This window comes from Falco peregrinus, chromosome 14, assembly GCF_023634155.1.
Source record: "Falco peregrinus isolate bFalPer1 chromosome 14, bFalPer1.pri, whole genome shotgun sequence".
Classification (NCBI taxonomy): domain Eukaryota; kingdom Metazoa; phylum Chordata; class Aves; order Falconiformes; family Falconidae; genus Falco; species Falco peregrinus.
The window spans coordinates 24222082-24245647 of record NC_073734.1 but is presented as its reverse complement, the minus strand read 5'-3'; the positions used below and the strand labels follow the sequence as shown (position 1 = coordinate 24245647).

At 50.9% G+C, this 23566-nt stretch overlaps 2 protein-coding genes and 1 long non-coding RNA gene across 8 annotated transcripts; 2 read left to right on the top strand and 1 right to left on the bottom strand.

Moving 5' to 3' along the window:
* Positions 1 to 231: 231 nt before the first annotated feature.
* On the top strand, positions 232 to 832 carry LOC114011292 (uncharacterized). The gene is made up of 2 exons (XR_003553141.2): positions 232 to 465; positions 541 to 832. It is a non-coding gene; the product is annotated as an uncharacterized LOC114011292 (long non-coding RNA).
* Positions 833 to 7497, bottom strand: LOC101915940 (uromodulin-like). Of its 3 annotated transcripts, none has more exons than XM_055819124.1 (9): positions 7253 to 7496; positions 6259 to 6325; positions 5550 to 5717; positions 4572 to 4777; positions 3827 to 3987; positions 3016 to 3261; positions 2192 to 2351; positions 1632 to 1776; positions 833 to 973 (listed from the first exon to the last, which is right to left on the bottom strand). In XM_055819124.1, exons 1-9 carry the CDS (start codon positions 7253 to 7255, stop codon positions 870 to 872), a joined length of 1260 nt encoding a protein of 419 aa, XP_055675099.1. In that variant the 5' UTR covers positions 7256 to 7496; the 3' UTR covers positions 833 to 869. The 3 variants fall into 3 exon arrangements, with proteins under 3 accessions (XP_055675099.1, XP_055675101.1, XP_055675102.1); XM_055819126.1 differs by having other exon boundaries at positions 833 to 970; XM_055819127.1 differs by lacking the exon at positions 6259 to 6325 and having other exon boundaries at positions 7253 to 7497.
* A 1751-nt stretch (positions 7498 to 9248) lies between these two features.
* On the top strand, positions 9249 to 22873 carry DRC7 (dynein regulatory complex subunit 7). 4 transcript variants are annotated; one of them, XM_055819089.1, is made up of 15 exons: positions 9249 to 10055; positions 10485 to 10659; positions 11518 to 11643; positions 12823 to 13017; positions 13341 to 13502; positions 13825 to 14043; positions 14765 to 14890; positions 16142 to 16214; positions 16674 to 16802; positions 17636 to 17764; positions 18398 to 18624; positions 19494 to 19712; positions 20801 to 20911; positions 21997 to 22107; positions 22497 to 22873. In XM_055819089.1, exons 1-15 carry the CDS (start codon positions 9931 to 9933, stop codon positions 22497 to 22499), a joined length of 2130 nt encoding a protein of 709 aa, XP_055675064.1. In that variant the 5' UTR covers positions 9249 to 9930; the 3' UTR covers positions 22500 to 22873. The 4 variants fall into 4 exon arrangements, with proteins under 4 accessions (XP_055675064.1, XP_055675065.1, XP_055675063.1 ...); XM_055819090.1 differs by having other exon boundaries at positions 16139 to 16214; positions 20855 to 20911; XM_055819088.1 differs by having other exon boundaries at positions 16139 to 16214.
* The last annotated feature ends 693 nt before the right edge of the window (positions 22874 to 23566 follow it).

Sequence of the window (23566 nt, the reverse complement as noted above, 5' to 3'; positions counted from 1 at the left end):
GTTTTCCTGCTGTTGGAGGTAGGAGGACTGACTCACTCCAGCCCACACTCACAAGGTTCAGGTCTGGGAATTAGCAAAAAAAAAAAAAAAAAAAGAGAAATCCCATGAGCTCCTTCGCAATACATCCTCTCCAAATGGACTGCAGCCAAGCTCCTTGGGCAGGGATTTGCTGGACGTCCTCCCTGCAAAGCACCCTCGGGCCAGCAATGATTTCCGTGAGGACACCGTGCCTCACTCAAATGCACGTGCAGCGCCGCCTTGTAGGGAGAACGCTTGTCTTCTTACCTGTTTTCGTATTAATTCTCTGCCAGCTGCCTGAGCACTATGGACTTAGTCTTTGATGCTTACAATGTTGTTTGTTATTTGCGTTATATTAGGGATGTACTGATGGGCAAAAATCTTGCTGGCAATTTGTCATGAAGGAAAGGAGAAATCTGTCCTGAATGAAGGAAGAAATCTGTACGGGTAAGTGTATGTACACGTGTGTGTGCACATGCAGAGCAGCCCTTCCTCTACTAATGCTACATCTGTGTCACACAGAGCCATGCAAAGTCCAGCTTTGGTGAGCAAGTATCTAGTCTGGGTACCTTCATGTCCCCACACACCTGGGTGACTCTCTGGGGAGGAGAAAAGCAGGAGGAAAGACCCTCCCATCCCTGGGTACTTATTTTGAGTCTAGAGAGCGTGGGCCAGGAGGGGATGAGAAAGTCCTCAGGATGCTACAGGGAACAGAAACACTCTGATGTGACTCATCCTTCAAGCACCAACATTTGCATCCAACTTGCATCTACCTCCTTCCCCAAAACCCCTGTAAATACACAGCAAGAACTTCTCTGCTATTGTCACATTTATTTGGGAACAGCCATTTTCTACACCATCCGCTGCCACACGCTGGCGGCCGCAGCAGCCACAGTGAGTGCACCAAGCACACACAGCAGGATGAGGGCCCCCGGGAGCCACGGGCTGGGTCCTACTGAAGAGAAAGGTTGGTTACACACCTGGGTGCCCCGAGCCAGCGCTGAGCCCTGGCACGGCATCTCCTGGCTGAGGGCAGATTTGGGGGAAGTCCTCTGCAGTGAAGGGCAAGAGCCCCTGGAGCTGGGGCTACCTCAGGGCTCTGAGGGCACGAACAGTGCTTGGTCACCCCAACTGGCCTCACCTGGGGCCTCCACCCACACCTGCTGCCCAGGGCTTCCATTTAGCTCAGCATTCATGCCTGGTCAGAGTGATACTGTAGGTGGGCTTGCCCCCAGCCCTGGTCCTGGACCACTGCTTGGATCTCCTGGATTGACCTAGGTGCTCAGAAGGAGCCTGCCTTGCAGACGTGCCGCCTGAAAACCCAGCCTTCCTTGTGCAGGGCGCTGCACTGACAGCCTTCTGGCTCCTGGTTGCTCCCTCCCAGCTCCTCTGCTCAGCCTGACCTGTGCGTGGTACGGAGCCACTCACGCAGAGCTAACCTCTCTGTGCTGGTCTGGCTTCTGGAGCACGCCGTGCATGGCCATGACACCTGAAAGACTCCAAGCTTCTGTGCAGGGCAGTGATTTTAACAGCCCTTTTTAATAACCTGGTATTGCCTAGACAGTTGCAAGGGTCCTGAGTTGCTCCGGCCCTCCTCAGAGGGACATACATACCTCCCAGGTCCTGTTGGTCAGTCCTGGAATGGTGGGTCTCCACTCCCAAGGAAGGAGCAGTCAGCAGGTGGATGGGCCCATAGGAGACAATCTTATTGTAGTCATCTCCCAGTGCCCGCTTGCTCCTCCAGTGCCTGGGGCATTGCTGTCAACAAAGTCAAGGGAAGGGTGATGGGATCAGAGGGCAGGGGAGAAGCCTGCTCCGGGGGGCAAGAGCCACCCTGGTGGTCTCTCCCTGGCAGAGACACAGTTGGGGCTGCAGCCTGGGAGCAGCCAAGACCCTGGAACATGAGAGGAGCTGGCTCCTGAAGGCCCTTAGCCTTGGTCCTAGCATAAACCTCTCCTCCTGCAAACACCCGGCAGAGGGAAGAGGGGAAGGAGCTCTCTGGTGGGTTCAAGACCTTTAGTTCAGGGTGCTGGGGTGAGCTCCTGCTGCTGGGAGATGTTTATTGTGCTGAGGCACCCGAAACCAGAGCAGAGCCCCTTCTCCAAACAGCAGGCCTATGGAAGGGAGGTCCCTGCGCCGGCCAGGGCATAGTGCAGACCCCAGGAGGGCTCACCTTGGCACAGGGCTCCAGGCTGTCAGGGAGGCAGAGCTGGACACGGCAGTGCAGGAACACCTCAGGGTAACCAACAAACTGAAACATCTGGAAGCTGAACTTGGCAGTAGTGCTCTCTCCAATGGCATTCAGGTAAGCCACTGTCTCATCATGGGGACACCTGGGACACAACGGCTGAGTGAGCAGATGGCGAAAAAGGGGGAGCATCCCAGCCTGGGACACCAGAGCAGGCAGGGACTGGGAGCAGCCCCCAGGCTTGGCTGAACAGGACTATTTCTTTCTTGGTGCCAGTGGGGATGCCTTTCCTTGGCACCCTGCATTGTGCCCAGCTCGGGGAGGAGGTGTTACCAGCACAGGAGCTGCCTCACGCCTTGCTCTGTGGGGCCACAGCTGCTCTGGGTGCAGTGAGCCGGGCTGTGGCTCCCACTTCCCAGCTATCCACGTTACTGGCTTTAGCTTGACTACAGCCACCTCTAACGCAAGCTCTTCAGTTGAGACCTCTCCTTGCAAATCCCAGCAAGGTCTCCCCTCTCCCATCCTTGCCCTTTGCCTCCCCAGCTGGTCAGGAGCCATGCCAGAGGGAAGGCAGCACTACTGGCAGCAGAGCAGGGTCAGGAGAGGGGACTCGGTTCAAAGCACTCAGGGGGCTCAGCCGTGGGGCTGTTCCACTTAATGACAGTGTCCACCATGGGTTCCACCTACAAACACTGATGGTGTCAATGCTTATGGCTCCCTCACAGCAACCTGTCCTTAGCACCCAGCAAAGAGATGTGACTGTGCTCATGGTGCAAGGAGACCAGACGCACTAGGGACACTCCACTCACCCCTTCTCAATGAGCTTGTGCTGCACATCCTGGTAGGGATCCACGCTTGGCGTGGCCCAGCAGTCGTCAATGCTTAGCAGGAAGTACTTGAGCTGGCGTTGTCCTTCTATCTTCAGCAGGACATAGACTGTGTTGGTGATGGGGATGGTCGCGGTTGGCAGGTGATAGGGCTGGAGGTAGGAGGAGGTCTTGTACAGTCTCATGCTGACGTTGAAGTGCCCTTCTCTGACCATGAACTGCACCAGCCTGAGAGGGGAGGAGAAGAGCTCACGAGCAGAATGAGAAGGCAGGAGGGACGTAGCACAAGTCAGGCCACTGGCACGAGTGCACTGACTCTGGATGTGCCTCTGCTCCCGGTGGAGCCTCGTGAGAGCCAGGCCCTGGGCTGCCTCCCAGCTGGTACGTCTGTACCATCTATGGACAGAGGCCAGGAGCTCCAGAGGTTCCCACTGACCAGCTGGCCAGTGAGGGCTACAAGAAAGGCAACCCAGGGGTCCTAACCTGCACCTCCACAGGGCCCTGATGGGGGCATCTCCCCGTACCCACCCTTTATTTTTTAGAAGTTGGTTTCAAGCAGTGAGGATAGGAGAAAGGTAGATTGTGCGTGCCCCTCTTTGGCTCTGTTCCAGGCCCAAACCTTGTGTTGAAAAACCGTGTTGGGATGAGAAAGGGAAGCACCCTGACCTGGAATTGCTCTCAGAGCTCTTTAGTGGCTCCCCAGGGCCTTTGCAGATCACCTCATTGGAGGCAGCTATTTTTCTGCAAGCTTAAAGATACCATGTCAGCAGGAAGGCAAAGAGGGACCACTCACTTGTCAACAGCAGTGAGAGTGAAGGGCAGGCTCACCACCTGCTTGTAGGCATAGATGCAGGAGAAATGCACCTCCAGCTGAAAACTCCGGGAGATCACGCCCCTGTGCACTTCCCGCTCTGACTCAATGACATTGGAGTATGACACGTGGGAGCCGTTTTGCTGGAACAACACAGAAATCAAGTCTCCAGACCATGTCTAAGTCCACACACAGAGCTCCAGGCTTTGGTTCAGATGGTGCAACTCAGCTATAGCTGCCCCAGGTCTTCTGGATATCTGCTGAGGTTTTGCTCAAGCCCCATATCCAGAGGCTACTGGTAACAATCACTGGAGGACAGGAGTCAGCATAGTGACCACAGGTGAGGGCTCTTCTGTGCAACACAGAGCTGGGGCACTGGTTCCCCTGCACCCACCATGACCCATGAATTAAGTGAGGGACCAAGGAGCTATAACCAGGGCTGCAGAGCTCAGAGGAGGCTGCCAGAAAGCCAAGGGCTGTTACCAGCTGGTAAAGAGTGTGCTGAGACTTCCATGCTCTGCTGAATAAGACAAGATGTGCTACCAGCAGGAGTTTGGTGGAGGCAGAAAAACTTTCTGACAGCCCCCATGGAAGCCTTTCAAGGGAACGAGAACTTTGCAGCACCCAGATATAAAAGAAAAAGCCTCCAGGGCTTCCCCTTGCTGTCCCCCACTCAGCATGTCTGCTCCTCTCACGGTTTCAGAGCTATACTCTGCTGGATCCTCACCTGAATTACTGATCCACAGGCAGTGTGGTTTTCACCTGTGAGAGTGGCTGCAAAGAACAGCTCACCCTCTTCTTCCCTTTCTGAGACCTTGCATGCCTGGTTCTTCAAGTGGACAAGCTCCCAGGGGATTTTCAAGAGTTCAAACACCTCCTTCCTCACCATCATCTTCATGTACTCTTCCGCACAGGCCAATTTCAATGCCACATCTAGGGGAAAAAGCCATCTGCAATAGCAATAAGGAAGAGGCCTGAAGGAGCCCTAGGCCACCTATAGGATGGCATAGTCCCACTGAGCTCAACAGACCCTCATCCCAGCCTTGCTGGAGGCTGCTGGCAGGGCTCTCCAGAGGCGCTGGGCAAACCCCAGACCTTTGGGAACACACAGAAGTTAATGAGGGTCTGTCACTCTGCTGGTTGCCTAAGACCTGCACAAGTCCATGGCTGCTGCCACTCTGAACAGACACGGTCCTTAAGCTCAAGGCATCAAAGGCAGATGCTGCAGGTCTGACCCCTTTTGAGAGCTGCCTACTGTCTACAGAATCACTGCAGTCTGCCAAGGGCACCGGACAGGGACAGCCACCCTCTCTTTCAGATGAAGGCAGCACAGTTTTTGGCCGCTGTCTGGAAGGGGCTTCACTGTAGCTGTGCCGGAGTGCGTGTGCTTGTTCTGAAGCTGAGGCAGCTGTGCTCTGCAGCATGCCCTGCTGTTCTGGCATAGTTACACCATAGCACCACGGCCAAGGAATTAAGGAACTAAGACTTCTGTGGAGGAAGGAGAAGGCCTGTGACTGGGTCTTGTACCAACGTGCAGTCAGGATGTGGTGGTGGTGGCAGGGAATGCACCTGAACCAGGAGCTGAGACATGCTCCTGCAGCCTGTGGTGGAGGGCAGTGGTAACACCAGTGCGCCGTGCCCACCACCCTTCCCTCCGGTGTCTGTGGACAGACCAGGGAGGGCTCACCAGCATCCCCAGCCCTACCTTGGCAGAATGTCCCTGTGAAGCCCGGTTTGCAGCTGCAATGTGGTCTGTCCTCTGCCACCTGGCAGTCCCCCTGATGTTGGCACGGGTTTGGCAGGCAGGGGTCTGGGCTCCTCTTGAGATGGAAGGCAACCCCTTGCCTCAGGCCATGCGGGCTCATCAGCTCACCTGCAGCAAAGGGAAGGCAAGTAGGCTGAAACTCAGCAAGAATACCTCCCCTACAAGAGTTGCAACAGTGAACTCACCCCACAGCATGAAGCCTTGCACAGCTCGCAGGGGCTGAGACCCTTGCCTAGAGCTGGAGCAGACACATCTGGAGAAGAACCTGCCACCTTGGCTTGCCTGCGAGGATGGGACTGGGAGCCTGGGAGGCCTCCTCAGCATGACTGTGATCTGGATCAGAGCTATGGAGCCTGCCACCAGCTACCAAGGAGAGTGGTGGCATGTCACAGCACCTGTGCCTCTCTCCACAGGTTATATACCATACGCGGCTGGGATGGAGAGCCTGAGGTTTCTGCCTAATTTGCCACCGTTCTAATTTGTCACCCTGGTTCCTGCCCCATCCCAGCCCTGCTCTGCTGTCCCTACTTAGCAGCCTTCAGCGGCGCCCTGAATGTGGAACCAGGACATGAATCAGGGGAGCATTTGACCTCTCCTTTCCATACTACCTGATTGTGACCCAGCAGGGACAGTGTACAGAGAGACTCACTCTTGTTGCCTTCACAGCCAGCCAGGCAGAGAGCAAAGACCAGCAGCCAACATCTCACAATCCTTTCCTGTAAAAACAAGCAGACTCTGGGTAACCTGGGTTTTTAGCCCGCTCACTGGAGATGTTTGCAGTCATTCAGAAAGAGCCAACCTCAAGCATGGCTGGGATAATTTCTGTACTGTATTTCCTCCAAAAACTTTAGGTTCAACAGTACAAAGTAATTTCCTATCCCAAAGGGCCAGAGCAGCAGCGCCTCCCCCCTGCAGGCTAGCACAAGGGTCAAATGAATTTAGGTAGCTATTAGTCCTGGATTTAAGTAGCTATTTCCGAAAGAGAGAGTGGGAGAAAGCAGACCTCGGAGCTGTAGACATGTACTAACAATGATAAAGCCACAGTTCAGTAAGAACAGGCACTTTGAGTAAAACCACACAGCTGAGGCATCAGTCCAGGCTCTCCAAGGAGGAAAAGAGCTTCCCTCTTCCCACTACAGCTCTTCCGAAGAGTTAGGATTTGAAAAGGGATCCTCACTTTTACAGTAACCCACATCCATAACAATAAGACAATGGGATAAAAAAACCCCAAAGCCTTGAACACAACTAAAATTAATGCCACAGAGCCACAGATTAAATGGATCTCCCTGTTGGTACAGATAATGGATTTCCTTAGGGAAAGGAACAGCACGGTGCTGGATGAGCTCTGGACATTGGAGTCCCCTTATCAGAGACATGGGTATGAGTGAGCCAGGGCTGGTGGCTGGAGCAATGCTCTGCCCGGCCGCCCCTCTGCCCTGCAGGTGCACTGACAGCGGGGCAAAGCTAATGCCAAAAGCCCTGCTCTGGTCTGGCAGCACATGGTGTACACCTTCCACCCAACCCCGACCAGCTGTGACCTCCAGGCGAGGAGGGATTATTCCCCACCCTGCTCCTTGCTCACTGCAGCAGTCCTGATACACCCCGCCAGCATCAAAATCTCACCTTGTTCTCATCCCACTTACCATCGCTAGGCCACTCTCTGCTCCTCCACCCACCACTGCCCTGGGTCTCTTGTGCTCCCAGCCCGGTGCCTTATATCGCCTTCCAGCAGCTCATCCTTCTCCCCCACGCAAACATGCTGCCTCTGCGATTGCACAAGAACCAGCTTAGCATCCTACGGCGGCGGCCAGGAAGGAAAGGACTCTGCCAAAGTCCATCCTCAGCACGGATAGCCCTTCTGATTAGTCGATCGCTCGTCAGCACTGATCCAACTCACGGCCCTGACAGAATGCCACACAGGGGGAGTATCTGCAAAATCCCTGAGAAGCTGGGGTGTTGTGCATCCCGCTGGTTGTGTAGTATCTGCTTTTGACGCAGCAATAACAACAGATACTGCAGCAGCACACGCGAAGGCCAGATAACTGTGTGTACTGAATACACACAGTTTTGCAACCACAATGTATGTTTGCTTTGGCCGGTTTTTTAATGACTTCTGACATCTAAGATCTGGTGAGAAGTACTGGGGAGGGATGGAGGGGTGAGGGCTTGGTGCCACCATGCTTTGTGCAGGAAACAGTAACCAGCTGCAAATAGCAGGAATCACCCACAGTGATGCTTCTTGACATGTATGGGTTGTACCCTGCATCCTTGGAGCTGTGATGGATGCAGCCACCATGACAGAGCACCAAACGTGAACATACATCCGTCTGGGGCTGCCTAACCAGAACAATAACCAGAAAACAAAAGTTTAGCCCCTGACCCTGCTTCCAGCCTAATGAACTGCCAATTGTAAAAGAAAAAAAAAAAAAAAAGAAAAAAGAAAGGCCTCTCCACCACATCTTGCTGGCAGCTTTTGGGTGAGAATCTTGGCTTTCTGTTGGGGAGGGTTGACTTTTGTTAGACAGTGAAACCTGCGAGTTTCAGAGCAGCCTTGTGCTCTCTGAGGGGCTGACGGCAAAGCCCTGGCAGGTGGGTTTGGTGGCTTCCCCCTCATTTCACCCCAAAATCTCCTGCAGGGACGGGCTGCCGGCAGGGCCCGGCTCCCTGGGGTGCAGCGGCAGCTCTTGGGAGCCTGCGGCCAGGGAGGTGCGGAGGCCAGCGGCGGGGTGGGCTGGGGCAGCCCAGGGGGCGCGGGCTGGGCCCAGGTATTGCAGATTCTCTTAAGATTTTACTGAATCTTTCTATAGTTTGTGTTTATGTAACGGTTTGTTATGAGATCATTTTGATCTTAGGGAGTTAACCTCCATGTTAGGATTTTGTTAGCACTTATTGACCAGTGAGGTGTGATCGCTGTGCTGCCTGTTATCCCAGACGGTTACTGGGAGTCCCCGTGCCATAGACCACAGTACCCTTAGTCCTTACCCTGCAGGCCACAACCAGAGCGCCCAGGTTCTAGTGTGTGTAGGATGAGTTACTGGACAGCTTGGCAAGGCCGATATCCAGCCGCCCAACCTGGCAACAAAACGTACTTTTAAGGCATCCTGAAGGGAACTCCCTTCATTATAACACTAAAAATCACGCCCACAGGTCAAGAAGACCCTTGCCCAGGCAAAGACCCTTCCCCTGAGCAAGCCTAGCAACAGGAAAGGGTGACACAGCAAATATTACAGTTATATGCAAATTACTAACCAGTCGTTGCAACTGGGAGTGTACGGCCTTGTAATTTTGTGTCTAAATGTAACGGTGACATTAGACAGGTGTGCTTGATGTGCGGAGACGCCCCCGAGCGCCCAGCGCTGCAATAAGTGAGCGCCTGCTTCTTAATGCTGCGCTGGTGTGACCAGGTTTGGTTCCTGGTTTCGGTGGCACGGGCAGCGCCCGGGAGCGCGGGGGCAGCCCGGGGCCTGTCTGGGGCAGGGGGTCCTTCAGGGACAGGCCGCCGAGGGGCGGTGCAGGGGAGGCCGCAGGCCGCGCCGCCGCCCCCGCGCCGCTGCCGTTGCCGTGGCGGTGAGGCGGTGAGGCGGTGAGGCGGTGGGGCGGGGGCAGGCGGCGGGAGGGCCGGGCGGCGGCAGCCGCGGCCTGGCCGTCCTTGAGAGGCGGGGGCCGAAGGGTCGGCGGGGACGGGAGGTTGCCGGGGGGCTGCGGCGACGGGGCGCGGCGCTGGGCCCCTGGAGGACGCGCCCGGCCCGCCAGAGCAAGGCCTGTGCCTCCCTCCCGCGGCCCGCGGGGTCAGCCCGACCGAAGGGAGGGGAAAACAACCAGCCCCCACGCCCCGGAGAGGCGCACACACATCCAGGCCGGCCGCCCGCACCCTCGGGGGCCGCTGACTGCTGCAAAACACCCGCCTCCCCTCAAGGCCGCGGCGCAGCGGCCAGGCCCCGGCAGCCCTTGGCTCTGGCAGGGCCTGGGGGTCCCCGAGCGGCCCGTGGGCCGGCAGCCTCCCGGCGGACGGAGCACACGGCACGGGAGCGGGGGACACGCTGCCGTCGGAGCGTGGGGATGTGCTGTGCCCCACCGAGCTGCCGTCCTGCCGTCTGCCCCGCGCTCGCAGCGCCCAGGCTGTGCAGCCGCTCAGTTACCGAGTGCGGCCCAAAGCCACCTTTAGTGCTTACCCGTTCCTGGCACGCTTCTGCCTGCCTCAGCCATGCTTATGTGCTGAATCCCCGTGGCCAGGATGCCAAGGGTTGGTGTTGCAGTGTGTCTTGGTCCCACCACGTTCACCCTGGTGTGTGCATTTCTGTAGTGCCCTGGACCAGGCAGCATGGAGTTCCAGGATCTGAAGGAGGAAGAGGAGCCAAGAGAAGACGAGCTGAAGGCTTCGGCGATTAGTGATGACTTCCAGAAGAAGGTGTCTCTGGAGCAAGCCTGCATCCCAAGTGATATTGCGTAAGTCACGGGTGTTTGTCAGTTCCTGGGGTGAGCAGGGATGGTCCCTTTGAGGTGCACAGGGAGACCACACACATGTGGATGGCACATGTGGTCGCTTTGCACAGGGAAGGGAGTGAGCGGCTTTTGCGTGCCTGGTGTTTGTCCAAGAGTGGGCACATGTGAGTAAGACAAGAGAACTTGCTTCATTGTCCATTCATACCCTGGTGTATCATGACACTATATAAAGATCCCCTGGCCCTCTGGGTATATGTCAGCTTGCCGTTGCTGCACAGAAACTTGTCTCTGTCAAAATCTTGTCCTTGGATACAATCCCTGTTTTTTCCCTGAGAAATAGGGAGCCCCTGCCATGTTTTGATAGTAGGCCATCTTGCCTGAATTGCTCCTGGCTTATTACCTATGTCTCTCTGCCTCCTCCTGCCCTGGAAGTGATTTTGACTGGAGCTCCATTGACACATCCCAGTTACCATCCTCGTACAAGATAAATTCCCCAAAGGAAAAGAAGCTGTTGCATATTGCTGACAGTTTCCTCCAGCGGTACGCTCACCTCCACCCTGACCGCAAGCCGCTCTTCCTCCACCCGGTCAATGAGTGTGGCCTGCAGGTATGGGGTGATGTGGGGCTGGGCCACAGCACCGGGGGCGCTCAGTTTCTGTAGTGCCAAATGCTGGGGAAGGACAGCAGCCCTTCCTGCCCTCCCTCCTGGCCAAGGGGAATGGGAACCCACTTGCAGTGCCCACAGCATCCTGAGCAGGCACACAGCACCCCAGTAACACCCCAGCTGTCTAAATCCACAAGCACGTTGTACCGTGCACGCGGTGGCGGTGTCATGTAGGCTGCAGGCAGCTGACAGCCCTGCGGTGTGATGCTTAGGAAGGACCACAGGTACATAAAGGAAAGTAAAAGAAACACACGAAACGAATAAGGCTCAGGCTCAGGAGTCTGGATTCAGAGTTAGGTCTTATTCTGAACTTCACAGAAGTTGCAGGGAAGGAAGTAAATGTGGAAGTTTGTGGTCTGGTTTTGTTTAAGTCTGGGTCCAAGCTGCACAACTGTTGTCTGGTTCTGGACTTGATGCTCCCTCAGGTATCTGGAATTGGTACTTTGGGCCAGCTTTCCCTAATTTTTCCTATGTCATTAACATGCAAGACAAAAAGTGCTGGTTTATGTAAAAGCTGGAAAGGGCTGTAGCTGTTTGTCTTGCTTGAAAACTCAGAGAAGAGCTGGCTCACATCTGAGATGAGCTTGATGTTTTAGCCACAGACAAGCAGGTGGCCTCTCAAGCCCATGCAATTTCCATCTCCAAACAGGTGAAGAGGGTTACTGACGCTGTTGATATGCTCTAGGGTGGTTCTGAATGTGAGCTGCAACTTAACATCCAGAGGTGGTCTGAGGCTGGCTTTGGGCGGGAGACTCTGCCAGGCATCTGTCGGCTAACCAAAGTCCTTTTGTTGCACTACAGAAGTTTGTGAGCACAACCGTGAGGCCAACCCTGCTGCCTTATCCAGAACTGTACTACTGGGATGGCTGTGCCAGCTTTGTCTCCGACTACCTCACCATGGTGCCCCTCAAGTCCCCTGTCACACCGGTAAGAAAGGGGCCAGAGTCCCATCAGAAACAGCCACATCCTGGAGGTGACAGAAGGGCCTCTCAGCAGGATGCAATGTGGAAACCCCTGTGGCTGGGATTACAAAGGTCTTTGACCTCCATCATCCCCTGATTACTTAGGCAACCTCCCAGTTTTGCCAGGACCTGTGCACTCTGGAGCTGTAATCCCAGTATGGGAACAGTGTTTACCTGTCCAGCAATTAAGCACCATTTCTACAAGATTTGGCCTGACCCTGCCTCTCGGTCAGCCCAGATGACTAGCTGGTCTACTGTGGGTTGCTATGGCTGGCAAGCTTCCCCTCCGAAGACCGAGACACCTTGGAACAAAGGATCATATAAAGCCTAGGAGATGATGCTTGACCTCAGTGACTGTTCCTGGGGGCTTTAGCCATTTCTATCCCAGTTGTGGGGATATTTGAGCGTGGCTGAAGGGAGGTGTCTGGACTGGAAAGAAGGCAGAGGCAGGGCAAGTTCTGGCCTGTTGTGAGCCAGCTAAAGTGAAGGGAGCATACTCTTTGCTACCAAGGACTGCTGATGCCCTGCAGGGTGCCCCAAACAATCTACAACAGCCCCATGCTGGACAAGTGTGTCCCAAGAGTGCCAGGGTCTCCAGAAGAACTCTGGCACTGTGCGACCACAGAGAATGTCTCTCTATTTGGCAGATGGAAACTGCTCCAGTCACCTAAGGTGATGCCTGAGGTCTGGGAGGAGATTATATAGAATCCCTCTGTAATGCAGTATGTTCAAATTGATCCCTTTGCTTGCTCCCCAGTGAGAGTCAGAAAGGAATGTTTCCTCCTTTGAACTGTAATTGAGCTTATGGGTCTTTTGCTTTGCAGTGCTGCAGACAGACCAGCTAGAGATGGAGGTAAACCCCGCTCCAGAGTTGTGGTTAGCATTCAGCAGATTGATGAGCTTGTTCTGCCCATCTCTCCCTATGGTTAAATTTGTCACCAGATTTGGGGTCAGAATTTCCCCATATCACTTTGGAGGGGACTCGTGGGGTCTGTGGCTTATATAGGAATTTTATATAACAGATTCCCTATGCATGCAGAGCCCAGGGATATGGGCAATGCTTTCTTTATCTCCTGCTGTCTGCCTAGTGCATGTTTCAGCTTCATGAGACGAGCACTGGGAATATGTATCTCTCTCTTTCAAGCCCACTTCACTTTACTCGCCAACCACCATCCTGAAATACCAGCGAGGGAACTGCTTTGACTTCAGCATGCTGCTGTGCTCCATGCTGATTGGGGCCGGGTATGATGCCTACTGCGTGCATGGGTATGCTAGCCGTGAGATATGCACCCTGGATGAGACTCTGGAGCTGTGCCCACTGCTCAAGAAGCCACAGGAGGTGAGACCTGCAGCGAGTGGGCAGGGAGGAGCCCAGCATGTGTGCTCAGCCTGTTCCAGGGAGCTCCAGAATTGAGCTAGGGGGAACAGCTTCAGGTCCAGGCTGGGGTTCAGTCTGTACCAAGCAGGGAGCTTACCAAAGGGATCATTTGAGTGATTTTCCACAGTTCCTTAAGAGGCCTCTTTGGCTTCACAGAATTCCTGCTTACCAGTCAGATACCGCAGTCTGCCAAGGGTTGGGAACCAGGAGGTACCTGTAAGCCATACATTTTCTCCCTTGTCTCGATCTCTGCTGGGCTTCACAGCAATACCCTGCTTTTGCAGAGGCAGGTACCAAAAGAGGAGGAGAAGAAGTCGTCCAGCAAATACAGAATTAAGTTCCCACCAGTCCGACAGAGCCAGTTTGACCTTCAGCAGGAGGCCAAGAAGAAGGCAGAGGCTGAAGCTGCTCAAAAGAAGAAGGAAAGAGAAGAGGGGAAGGTCACGGTGAGTTAGTGAGGGCCACCTCACTGTGAACTCCAGGACCAAGAGCTGAGACACAGGTAATGGGTGACCAAAGAAAGGAGCTCACCACCCTCCACTGTGAAGTATGACACAACCCTGGTCATGGCCATGAGCACTTGGCCTCTGGGAACACGGTGTGTGCTGGCACAGAAATGAGTGAGGTAGTACATACCCAGTACGTTTCTTCTTCAGAAGAAGTGTTAAGGGCCTGGAGATATTTAGAAGTGGGGAGAGGGGAGAATAAGATTGCCCATTGGGTTGGGGTGAAGTGGCAATAATGACTGCTCAGTCTTCTGCACTACAGGAAGTGGAAAAGCCCAGGCGTGACCGTTTGCATGGCTTACGGGTGCACGCATGGGTTTTGGTTCTGTCTGGGAAGAGGGAGGTTCCTGAGACCTTCTTCATCAACCCCTTCACGGGAAGCAGCCACAGCACCAAGGATGAGAGCTTCCTTGGGATCGAGAGCATCTGGAACCACAGGAACTACTGGGTGAACACGCAGGACTGCCGGAGTGGCTGCAAGGTAATGAGCCCTGAAACACCCTGTGCCTGGGAGGGACAGCTGGGATAACCTGAGTCCTGCGGAAGTCCAAGATCAGTGGTGATCCCAGTTTCCATTTCACCATTCCCTGTGTTGGCTCTGGTCATGTTGCTCCGATTCCATAGACTCAGACTACCCCAGGACATCCCAGACCCTGAGCTAGAAAATACAGATCAGATCTGTTAAACCCCTACAGCACTAGAATATCAGCTTTTAAGGCTGGCTGGACACTCATTCTCTCAAACAACAGTTTTTAAGGCGAAGGATGTTTTGAGCCTCTCAGGCATGGCTCAAGGCAGGAAAAAAATCTTTATTAGGCCCTTCCCACACCTCAGCTACTCCACAGCTGATACAAAGTCAGGGAGGCAAGGGTGTGAGTTAGCGCAGGTTGACCTTGGGACAGTATGTGCCCCGAGGAAGGAGGCAGAAGCATTTCCAGCAACTTCCTCTCATCTGTGGCAGAGCCACCGTGAGGAAAGGGGTCTGTAGATCTCTAGGCACAGGGGCAGTCTTCAGGGTCCCATCAGCCAGCCAAGGGTCTGATGAGTCACCTCACTGAGATCCAGGGTCTGTCTAGAGTCCTTTAACTCTCTGACACCCAGCCAGGTCCAGAGCACCACAGGTGGGCAGAAGCAGCGTTCAGTTTAATGTCAGGCCCTTGACACTGCGCTTTAGTTAAGTGGATTTCTTCTTTATGGCCTAGGATCTCATCTTTGACTTGAGTAACACTATCTGCTGGGAAATTATGCTTCTGGAGAGCAAGAAGCCTCTTCAGCTGCTTGCAGATTACAAGGAAAATGAGTTACCTGACAGCAACATGGATGACATGGTGAGTTGTCACAGCACTCTCAAAACTAGCAGGCTGCAACAAGGTCTTTTACTATCACATACCAACATACTCTTCATGCCAGTCCCTCTGCTGCCTTCTCCTAGTCTCTTCTCATTCAGGGCACTGCTCTCTCTTCTCTCTGCTTCTTCCTCCTCTCTCTTCCTCGGCCGCTCTCTCTTCCTTGGCTGCCCAACCTCTTAACAGAACCAGCCACAGTTGCACCTTACCTACATCAGCCAACCCACCGCCCCTGAAGCCAGCCCACAGCTGTATGTTACCAATGCTAATTAACCCAGCTTCATTCCTCTATAGTGAGTGACCCAAATGATGGCTCTCATGCAGCAGGGATGTTGTATTGAACTGGTGTGTCCGTACGCCTGCCTATGCCTCCCTGCCTGCTGCCCTCTCCAGGTCAGATCGCTGTTACTCTAGCTAGGTTTCGGTTGGCACTTTTGATTTCTTCTCAATCTTGAATAGATCTGATGCTTCTTAAAGCAGGACCCTAAGTGGTACTTCTGGTGTCCTAAGTAGCTAGGGTTCTCTGCAGGCCTCCCGTGCATTGACCTTTGGGATGGAAGAATTTAAAACAATAAAATCCAAACTGAACATTTTTCTGGTTCCCCTTTCTCTGCTGGTCAGCACTCTGCCCTTCTGGCTGCAAGGTGAAGTTGCCAACCAAATGTTGAAATAATGTATGTACACTAATATACCAAAAATGCTGTGTACTGGAAACAACAAGTGGTATGTTGTCCTGTTGGGAGAGCACAGCATGATAAAGCAGGCATTGCACCAGCACAGCAGGACGGAGGAATGCCAGTAACAGTACGTTCCCTCCTGTTATCTGCTCTTCTCAGCCTGTGCCCATAACCGGGGAGCAAAGTGCCCTCCACTGTCTACATACAATAAGCTGGTCATTAGTTTGAATGGCGATTGTCACCTTCATCCCCTGTCCAGCATGAATGTTAGCCAGGAGAAGACCATTTCATTAGGCTTGAGTAGGGAGGTGCTAGTGAGAGTGTGGGGATGCAGTAAAGCTCTCCTTCCTCATAAACTGCAGCGTTTGCTTGCCTCTGTCCTCAGGCTGCGTGTGACTGACACAGTGCTCAGAACTGTGCTAGCATGTTCCCCAGAACCAGCACAGCCTCGCACGAGCTGAGCTCTGATTGCTGCACCACACTCTAGAACCAAAATGCCTCTTGGCACAGTGAGAGAAGCTGCCAAAAATGCAAATCTCTGCTTCTGTTCCAGCAGGAAAAGGAGGAGAAAGACATGAGTTTTGACATTCCACCATCATGGGTAGCTCCAATTCAGCTGTCGCCCAGAGGTATGTATTCTTCCATTGCTCTTTGCTTGACCTTTGCAAACCTTTGCAAACCTTTTAGTGGATTTGGGACATTTCTCTTATTCAGGAGTTCTCCCTTCAGGATGGACAAGGTACAGCGGTGAAGTGTGGTAGCTAAAGGCAGCAACAGCTGTTGGTCTGAGTGCCTGCCCTCAGTGTACTGTCTCATCCTGGGTGGGAACCCCCCTGCAGACACAGGCAGACAGACACACACGACTGCCCCTGCATTATCAAATACCTGCTTTGGGAGTGAAAAGAGTTATTACACTATTTTAACATTAAAGCATAACAGGCAGGGTCTGAACAGCTTCACTGGCAGCTGAACACAATCAATAAAGGCACAGTTTCCCTTAGAGCATGATCTTCTGCTTCTTGAATTCTTTCTCCTTGGGCTGAGTATAAGGGAGTAAATTCTTCTGACACCTCTCTTGCCCACTGCAGAGTTTGAGACCCGCTATTCCCAGGGGAGGAAGGTGATCCTGTACAAGAAAGCAAAACTGGAGAAATGGGCACCATACCTGAATAGAGATGGGCTGGTGAAGCGCCTCACTGTCTACGCAGACTTAGAACGTAAGAGGAAGGAGTGAACACACTTGACGCAGTGAGCAAACATGGCCCGGGGTGTGCTGATGGGAAGGGGGAGGTGGTCCCCTTTTTGCCAGTCTCCCTTGTCCTTTCTCATTCTCCTTTCACATTTGTGGGGGACTTGTCTACCACATCTTCAAACACTTCATCACGCCCACTGTCTGTCAAACCCCAGAACTTTCCAGCATTGCTAGGGGATCCTGCAAGAGTCTGGATCTGTTTTAGACCCCAGTGCTGAGGCTGTTTGGTGTTGCAGGTCAGCTGCTTGGATTTTGAGTCTTCAGAGAAAGGTAAGGCTGGTTTGATATGATCCAATAGTATCACTATTCCCACTGGTGTCGACAGGAGCCATAGAAAGGGACAACTACAGACTGTGGATATTTCTGTACTGGAAAGTGTTATTCTTCAAGAGCTGGTCCAGGAAACCGTGCAGATTCCTACTGGACACACAGTGTCCTGTCCTCTGCCAATCTCATTTCCCTTCACTCCTGGCACTATCATTAAGTATTTGGGATAGAATTTCTCTTGCCTAACTGTAGCCATCTGCCATGCCGCTTTCTCCCCCTGAGCTGATTGCTTTAGTCCTTGTTGCTAGAGTGGTGTAAACCCTCTTAAGGTATAATTCATCTACTCAAACATACGTTAGGATCCATCTACAAAACACCCCTGTGTACTGGGCCAATTCCAGTGCCTATACTAGGTCTGCTGCATCTCTATCAGGAGCGCAGGGTGCTTGCACAGACACTGAGAGTTCATCAGGTGACTGTTACCACCTCCAACAGTGATGTACAGTTGTGGAATGGTTTGTCTCCTGCCAGGTACTGAAGTAGTAGAAGGGAGGGAGTGGTTCACAAACCGAGAAGACATGTTGGATAGGAGAGAAGTGAATAAACAAATGCAGCTGACCACAGTGTACTTCAGCCCAGGACGCCTCTTTGGTCTTAAAGGTATTCCAGCTCATCTGGGCAGCCACTGCAGATGATGGGACTTCATGTGAATCCCTTCTGGCAGTGGCAAAGGCACAAAATTGCGGGGGTGGCAAACTTGTGGGATGAATTCCCTAGATAAATAATACGGTCTGTAGTGGAGAGTAGAGAATTGAGTTATGGGCTTCCAGTCCTGGACAGTGCTCCCCTCCAGCATAACAGAAGAAAACCACATCCCTATCACATCTATAGGTTGATATAATTTACCAGTAGAGGTGATAGAAGTAGAAACTTTCTCCTTAGGATTTTGTTTGGTCTCTCAGTGTTGTGTAGCTGGGGGAGAGAAAGTCCTGCATCAGATCTGTTGCTAAAGCAGCATTTCACGCAAAGAGGCTGTGCCTGTTCCTGGTTTGGGAAGAGCAGGGTCCAGGCTCCACTCACTGCTGCCTTACTGTGTAAGAAAGGCAGTGGCCCTGCGAAGCTGTCCTGCTGTCCTGGGCCATGGCATATTGTATGCAGCAGTGAGGAGATAACAGTCCATGCATTTGATTTATTGCCTGCTGAGGAAGGTGAGGCTTCCTCTGGACACACTTGTGTTCACCATACGATGGCTGCTGACTCTGAAAATGTATGCAGTCTCTCTTACGTCCTTAGCTCACACCTATACATCGCTGGAACCCGAGACTGACCGCACGATGGAGTTTTACAGTGAGGCACGAGCTGATGGCCTCCAGAAACGTCTTGAAAACGCTCGTGAGATGACAGAGTACTTTTTGGGGCGGGATGACTTCCTGCACATCCGGCACATGGAGTTTGGCCAAAGAGAAAAGAACGTACACTTGGCTGGCACCAGTACGGACATCAACTCCCGGCCCATAACGGTATGCCCAAGGCAGGAACAGAGAAATACCTGTCACTGTGATATTTATGTTATGCAAACCATACTGCCTAGAGCTTTAGGTTCACTTTCAGTGGGCACAGCCAAGGCAAAACTCCAGATGTGACCTCCAAGCCTTATTCAGCTGCTGTGTCTCACAGTCACTTGCCTGTCAGAGAGCTACAGCGTGACCAGTTGTCACAAAGTGTATTGAGCAGCTAGAATGAAACTAGGAAACTAAGACTGGGAAAATGTCCGAGGAAAGAAAAAATTATGATTTTGGAATGAATTTTTCACAAGACTCAAAACTAGTGAAACGAGTTCATGTTCTAACCCCAAACTAATAACATTTTACATTTCTGATGAAGTGTTCCATCACTCTGATTTGTTACAAGCAGGTACTCTGCCTCTTCCCCTAGTCAGCTCTCAGGAGAGGGAGGAAATCCAACACCTGGCAGTATGGCTCAGACACTTCACCTGCCAAGACAGAGCCATGCCGTGGCCTGCCTTTGGACCAGCACCCAACACGCTCCTTTTTCCTTCCTTATGTTGGGATTGCAGGAAACTGCTGTGCTCCAAAATACCTTGCTTCCTGCGGTTCCTTCAGGCAGGGATGCATCCCAAGCTAACTTTGAGCTTGGACAGCATACTCGGCTCCACAAGTAGGAGACTTCCGTATTGCTTTGAGCAGCTTTCTGCTTTTTTCCTCAGGCATAGGAAAGAACAGTAGGACTAGTGGCCAAGAGATGCTATTGTAGTCCAGGCAGAAGAGCCCAATTTTTACCTTGCGTTTTTACCCAACTCTGCAAATTTTGCCCATTTTGTGTTGTCTAACCTTCCATCTCTTTTTTTTTTTTTTTAATCCCCCATTAGGAAATCAAGGAGTGTTTCCACAGAAATGTAAAAAAGCCTGCTGATGAAGACGTAGCAGAACGTACCTTTCTGATTACAGAGGAGAGAATCCAACTGACGTACCACCTGAAGGATTACTACATTACTGCCTCAACGAAGGAATTCTTCAAAGCAACAAAGAGGAATAGAAGAAGAAATGAAATCTCTGTGACCCCAGAAATTTCATGCATCACATACCAGGTATGAAGAAAAACTACTTCTATCTTGGAGTTCTTCTAGATCACAAGTCATAAAGGGAAGGTGACATGTCAGTGGAAGAACGACAAGCATAACATATTCCCTGCTGCCCCTCTGCTCCATCTGCACACCTCCCTCACACAGCGCCTCCAGGCTGACAACACAAATGCCCTTGGAGATGCGCTGCCCTTGCTGGAAGTGGCTGGGCACGCAGGACCTAGTGTAGCGTGAAAAGCTTGCTCTAGCCATGTGTGAGGTCATCTTCCCAGACTTGGTCATCAGGCAGTGTAGACACAGCCACTGGGATCTTGCAAGATGCTGGTTGGGCTCAGTCCTGCAGATTCATGGTAGGGAAGCTGAAATTTCCTCTGCTATTCTCCTCTGAAGAAGAGAGAACAGCCGACAGGCAGAGGCAGGCATCCTGGATTCTAGCTCTGTTTCTGCCACGGATTTCTTGGCTCACATTGTTGCTTAAATCTCACAAAGCTTACCTTGCAGACACAGCACAAGATGCTGAGGTTTAATGCATTGCTGACGGATAGACAGCCTTAAAGAAAAGATACTCCAGAAAAGGTGGAGTGCTGTCATTAAGCCACATTCTCTCATTCAGGGCAGGGGGTTTGCTCCACTAACATCATTGATGTGAGTCTGTAACCGGGGGCAGAAGTCTGCCAGTAAATTCTGTGATGCTGCACACTTCAGTTAGGACAATCAAACAGAAATTGCAAACACAGGAATTTTTTTTTTATGTTATGCAATTTTTTTTGTTTTAAGTTTCTATTTCCCATTGGGGATACACAGAGCACAATTGCTGGAATGCCATCCTTTCATCTCTAACCCTGCAAAACCAATTCCAACCATAGAACAGAAACATCAGCAAAGTGCAAGATGTGCTGTCTGGCTCATTACTGATGGATTCAGAATCAAAGTTAAGTCTTAAGAAACTGTTGACCGAGGGTTAGATGTTTAAATGATGGAAGTCGGTGTCACGATATTGGCTTTAGCAGAATTGTGCCAATTGCTATTAGTAGAGTACCTGGTGCTATGCACCCAGAGAGTGCTACTGTCTTTCATGGCTTATCTGCTTCCAGGCAGGGCCCGCTGAGAAAGAGCTGAGTCTGTTCCACCTGTACGATTTGTTGCAGGAGTTAAAAGAGGAAGAGAAACGGCTGAAGCGACAAGTCCGGCAATCTGAAGCAGAGGTAATGGGGAGGTGTCCACACTGTGTCAGAGTTGGTCAGGCATGGAAACAGTTTCAGCTGACTGGTTGCTGTAGCATCCTCAGCGTAAACTGTGATAAAAATAAAACTTTGGTGTCACGAAGCTGGTCTTTGTGCTGAATTATCAAGCTTGCAACCCAGACACTGTTCAGTAAAGATGTAGCTTTAACGTATTTATGGCAAGTCCCACACTTTCCAGCTCCTGCTTTTACTCTTTTTTTCTCTGAGAGGAAGACAGTCTCAGAGAGCAAATGACAGCATGTGAATCGGGGCATCTGGAAACATACCTGCTTTTTGCCTGGGAACGAGACCCAAAAAGTACTGAAGTGACTTTTTGTGGGAGCAACTGTAGGGAAACACGTAATAAAAGACATTGCTTGTACTACTAATCACACTGTGACCAGTGTAACAAATCCATGTTCTTAAAAGCATTTGTAATTACTTCATGATAAATACAACCATTCTAGCAGATGGAGGCAAAGCTGGATCCAAAAAAAATGGGAGTTTTTTAAATGTTTTTGTGAGGAAGAGGAAGCCCTGATGGAGCTGGAGAGGGAATGCTCAACTATATTAGCCCTGAATACTAGTAATAATTCTGAACAAGACTGCAAAAGTTCCCCCCCCAAAAAAAAAACCACAACCAAACACAAAACTTGAAGCTACTTCACAGTGACCTCACAAATGATTTTGCCAAATTTCTGTCTTGATGTATGAACAGACAAATTATTCACATTGCTTGTGCTGTATTTCCTGTTAAGACAAAGAATAAGCCAAAGCCATCAGTGCAGTTTCAAAAGTAGTGGCAAGAGTGTGACTCCAGAAGAGCTTTACGTAACAGATAGTATCAATAATTGTGTTTAAGAATTTGATACAGAGAAGCAGTCTAAAAATAAGACCACTATCAGCTTGATCTATCAGCAGGATATGAACATAACAATATAGATCTTCTGTATTTAACCTTATGCTACTGTTCTTGTATGCAGCATCTGCTCTGTTAGCAGGCCGTGTGTAGAAGTACTGTCATTTTGTGAGAAAGCTGAGAGCTCTTTCTCCTGATTTTTTGGAAGGTGTTAGATATTTTGAAGATCTGTGAGGATGAAGAAACCACTGTTAAATTGTCAGTTTCGACTTATAATACAGGAAGGAATGAAAAGAGAAGACAACAGTATGAAGTCATGGTAGGTAGAGCTCATTAATCCCAGTATTTATTACATGTACACAAAGAAATCCAGAGTAAGCTTTTTCTTTCTGAGGAGTTCTCTCTGAAGAGCTTTTAGTATCACTAAAATATATTGGGCCAAATCCCTAGCAGGTGTAAGTCAGCACAGCTTCAGCTGCCTTCCTATGAAAATATAACACGCTTATGCAATGACCTTCTGGAAACACTTGCATCACCAAGAAAGAGTATTGGTTTATTTTGTTTAGTTAGTTTCTTTGACTGCCTGAGTAGTGCCCAGGGGAGGTCTCCAAGTAACCCCCCAGGAAGTCAGCACTGAAACTATTCTGTAGAATATTCTACTTGATGTCCTGGTGCAGTTTTCCTTTGACATCCCCCTTCTTGTTCTAGTGAAAAGCAGAGAGCCCCAGAGAGACACCTTGCCCTTGAAGAAAAGCCTAGCTGAGCATCTCTGTCATGCCTGACTTCTTTATTCCTTCACACCAGACACTGGAAATCAGTGCTGAAGCTTGTTAGAAACAGCCTGGAGAAAACATGGAAAGATCTTGCTATATGCCTGCAGTAAACCTTTCACAATTATTAGATTCATGGAGATTTTAATAAACTTGTTGCATTCCACTGGCTTTCACTTTTCTCTTTTCTTTTAAGGCCCATCTACAATTACATCAGTTGTCTTCCCACGCAATTCCGTGATGTTTTGAGACTGAAGTCTGAATGAGACTTTAGCTTTAAGGCCTGCTTTAGAACTTGCTACAATTTATGTATACTGTGTTGCAGGGCTTTTCTTCCCAAACCTGCTCCCTAGCTGCTGACATCAGGAGCAGGACTATTTGGGAGTACTGTTAACAAATTTATAATTTGATTTTATATGTAGCACAAGCAAATAATTTGAACTTGTGAGTTCACAACTAATACAAAAATTCCTTGACCTCAGTTTGAGCTCTTTACTAACTACAAAACCCAGCAAAGACTAATAATCCAATTGACAAACTTTAGATTTTAACAACTTTATTTTTCTCTTTGAATATATCTACTTCCTGTTTACAAATATCGTCAGGCAAGGTAAAACGTCAAGAGAAATCTAAAAAGCTTTCCAAATCCCATAAATTTTAGTTAGTCAAGTATTTTGGTTAATTCCTCGAGATCCAAAAATGGAAGTTGGTATGTGTGTGCCACGTACTGATACTTATGTAAGTCCCTGCACCTGCTAGGAAGCAATTCCTGATGTTCCCTACAGTACATTAGGCACTGTGGACACCTACAGTGGTTCTTCTTCAAGGAACAGCCTCTAATGATCATCTTCAGCTGATTGCACCTGAGGGAAGGCAGAAACTTATTTTGCTGTAATACAGCAGAACAAGGGATGTTACAGCTGAAATACAGCATCAACCAGCGCAGATTAAGCTGCTTGTTTTATGGTAGCTGTCTTTTGTAAAAGTATAATAGATGCACCAAAGGGC

Bases quoted from the DNA above. Each gene is read 5' to 3' on its own strand.
- LOC101915940 (XM_055819124.1), bottom strand. The intron at 2,352-3,015 runs GTGAGTGGAGTG...GTTGTGTCCCAG, and splicing joins CACAAGCTCATTGAGAAGGG to GTGTCCCCATGATGAGACAG. The intron at 1,777-2,191 runs GTGAGCCCTCCT...CTTTGTTGACAG, and splicing joins GCCTGGAGCCCTGTGCCAAG to CAATGCCCCAGGCACTGGAG.
- DRC7 (XM_055819088.1), top strand. From the start codon at position 9,931: ATGGAGTTCCAGGATCTGAAGGAGGAAGAGGAGCCAAGAGAAGACGAG. The intron at 13,018-13,340 runs GTGAGACCTGCA...CTGCTTTTGCAG, and splicing joins TGCTCAAGAAGCCACAGGAG to AGGCAGGTACCAAAAGAGGA. The intron at 20,912-21,996 runs GTAATGGGGAGG...ATTTTTTGGAAG, and splicing joins TCCGGCAATCTGAAGCAGAG to GTGTTAGATATTTTGAAGAT.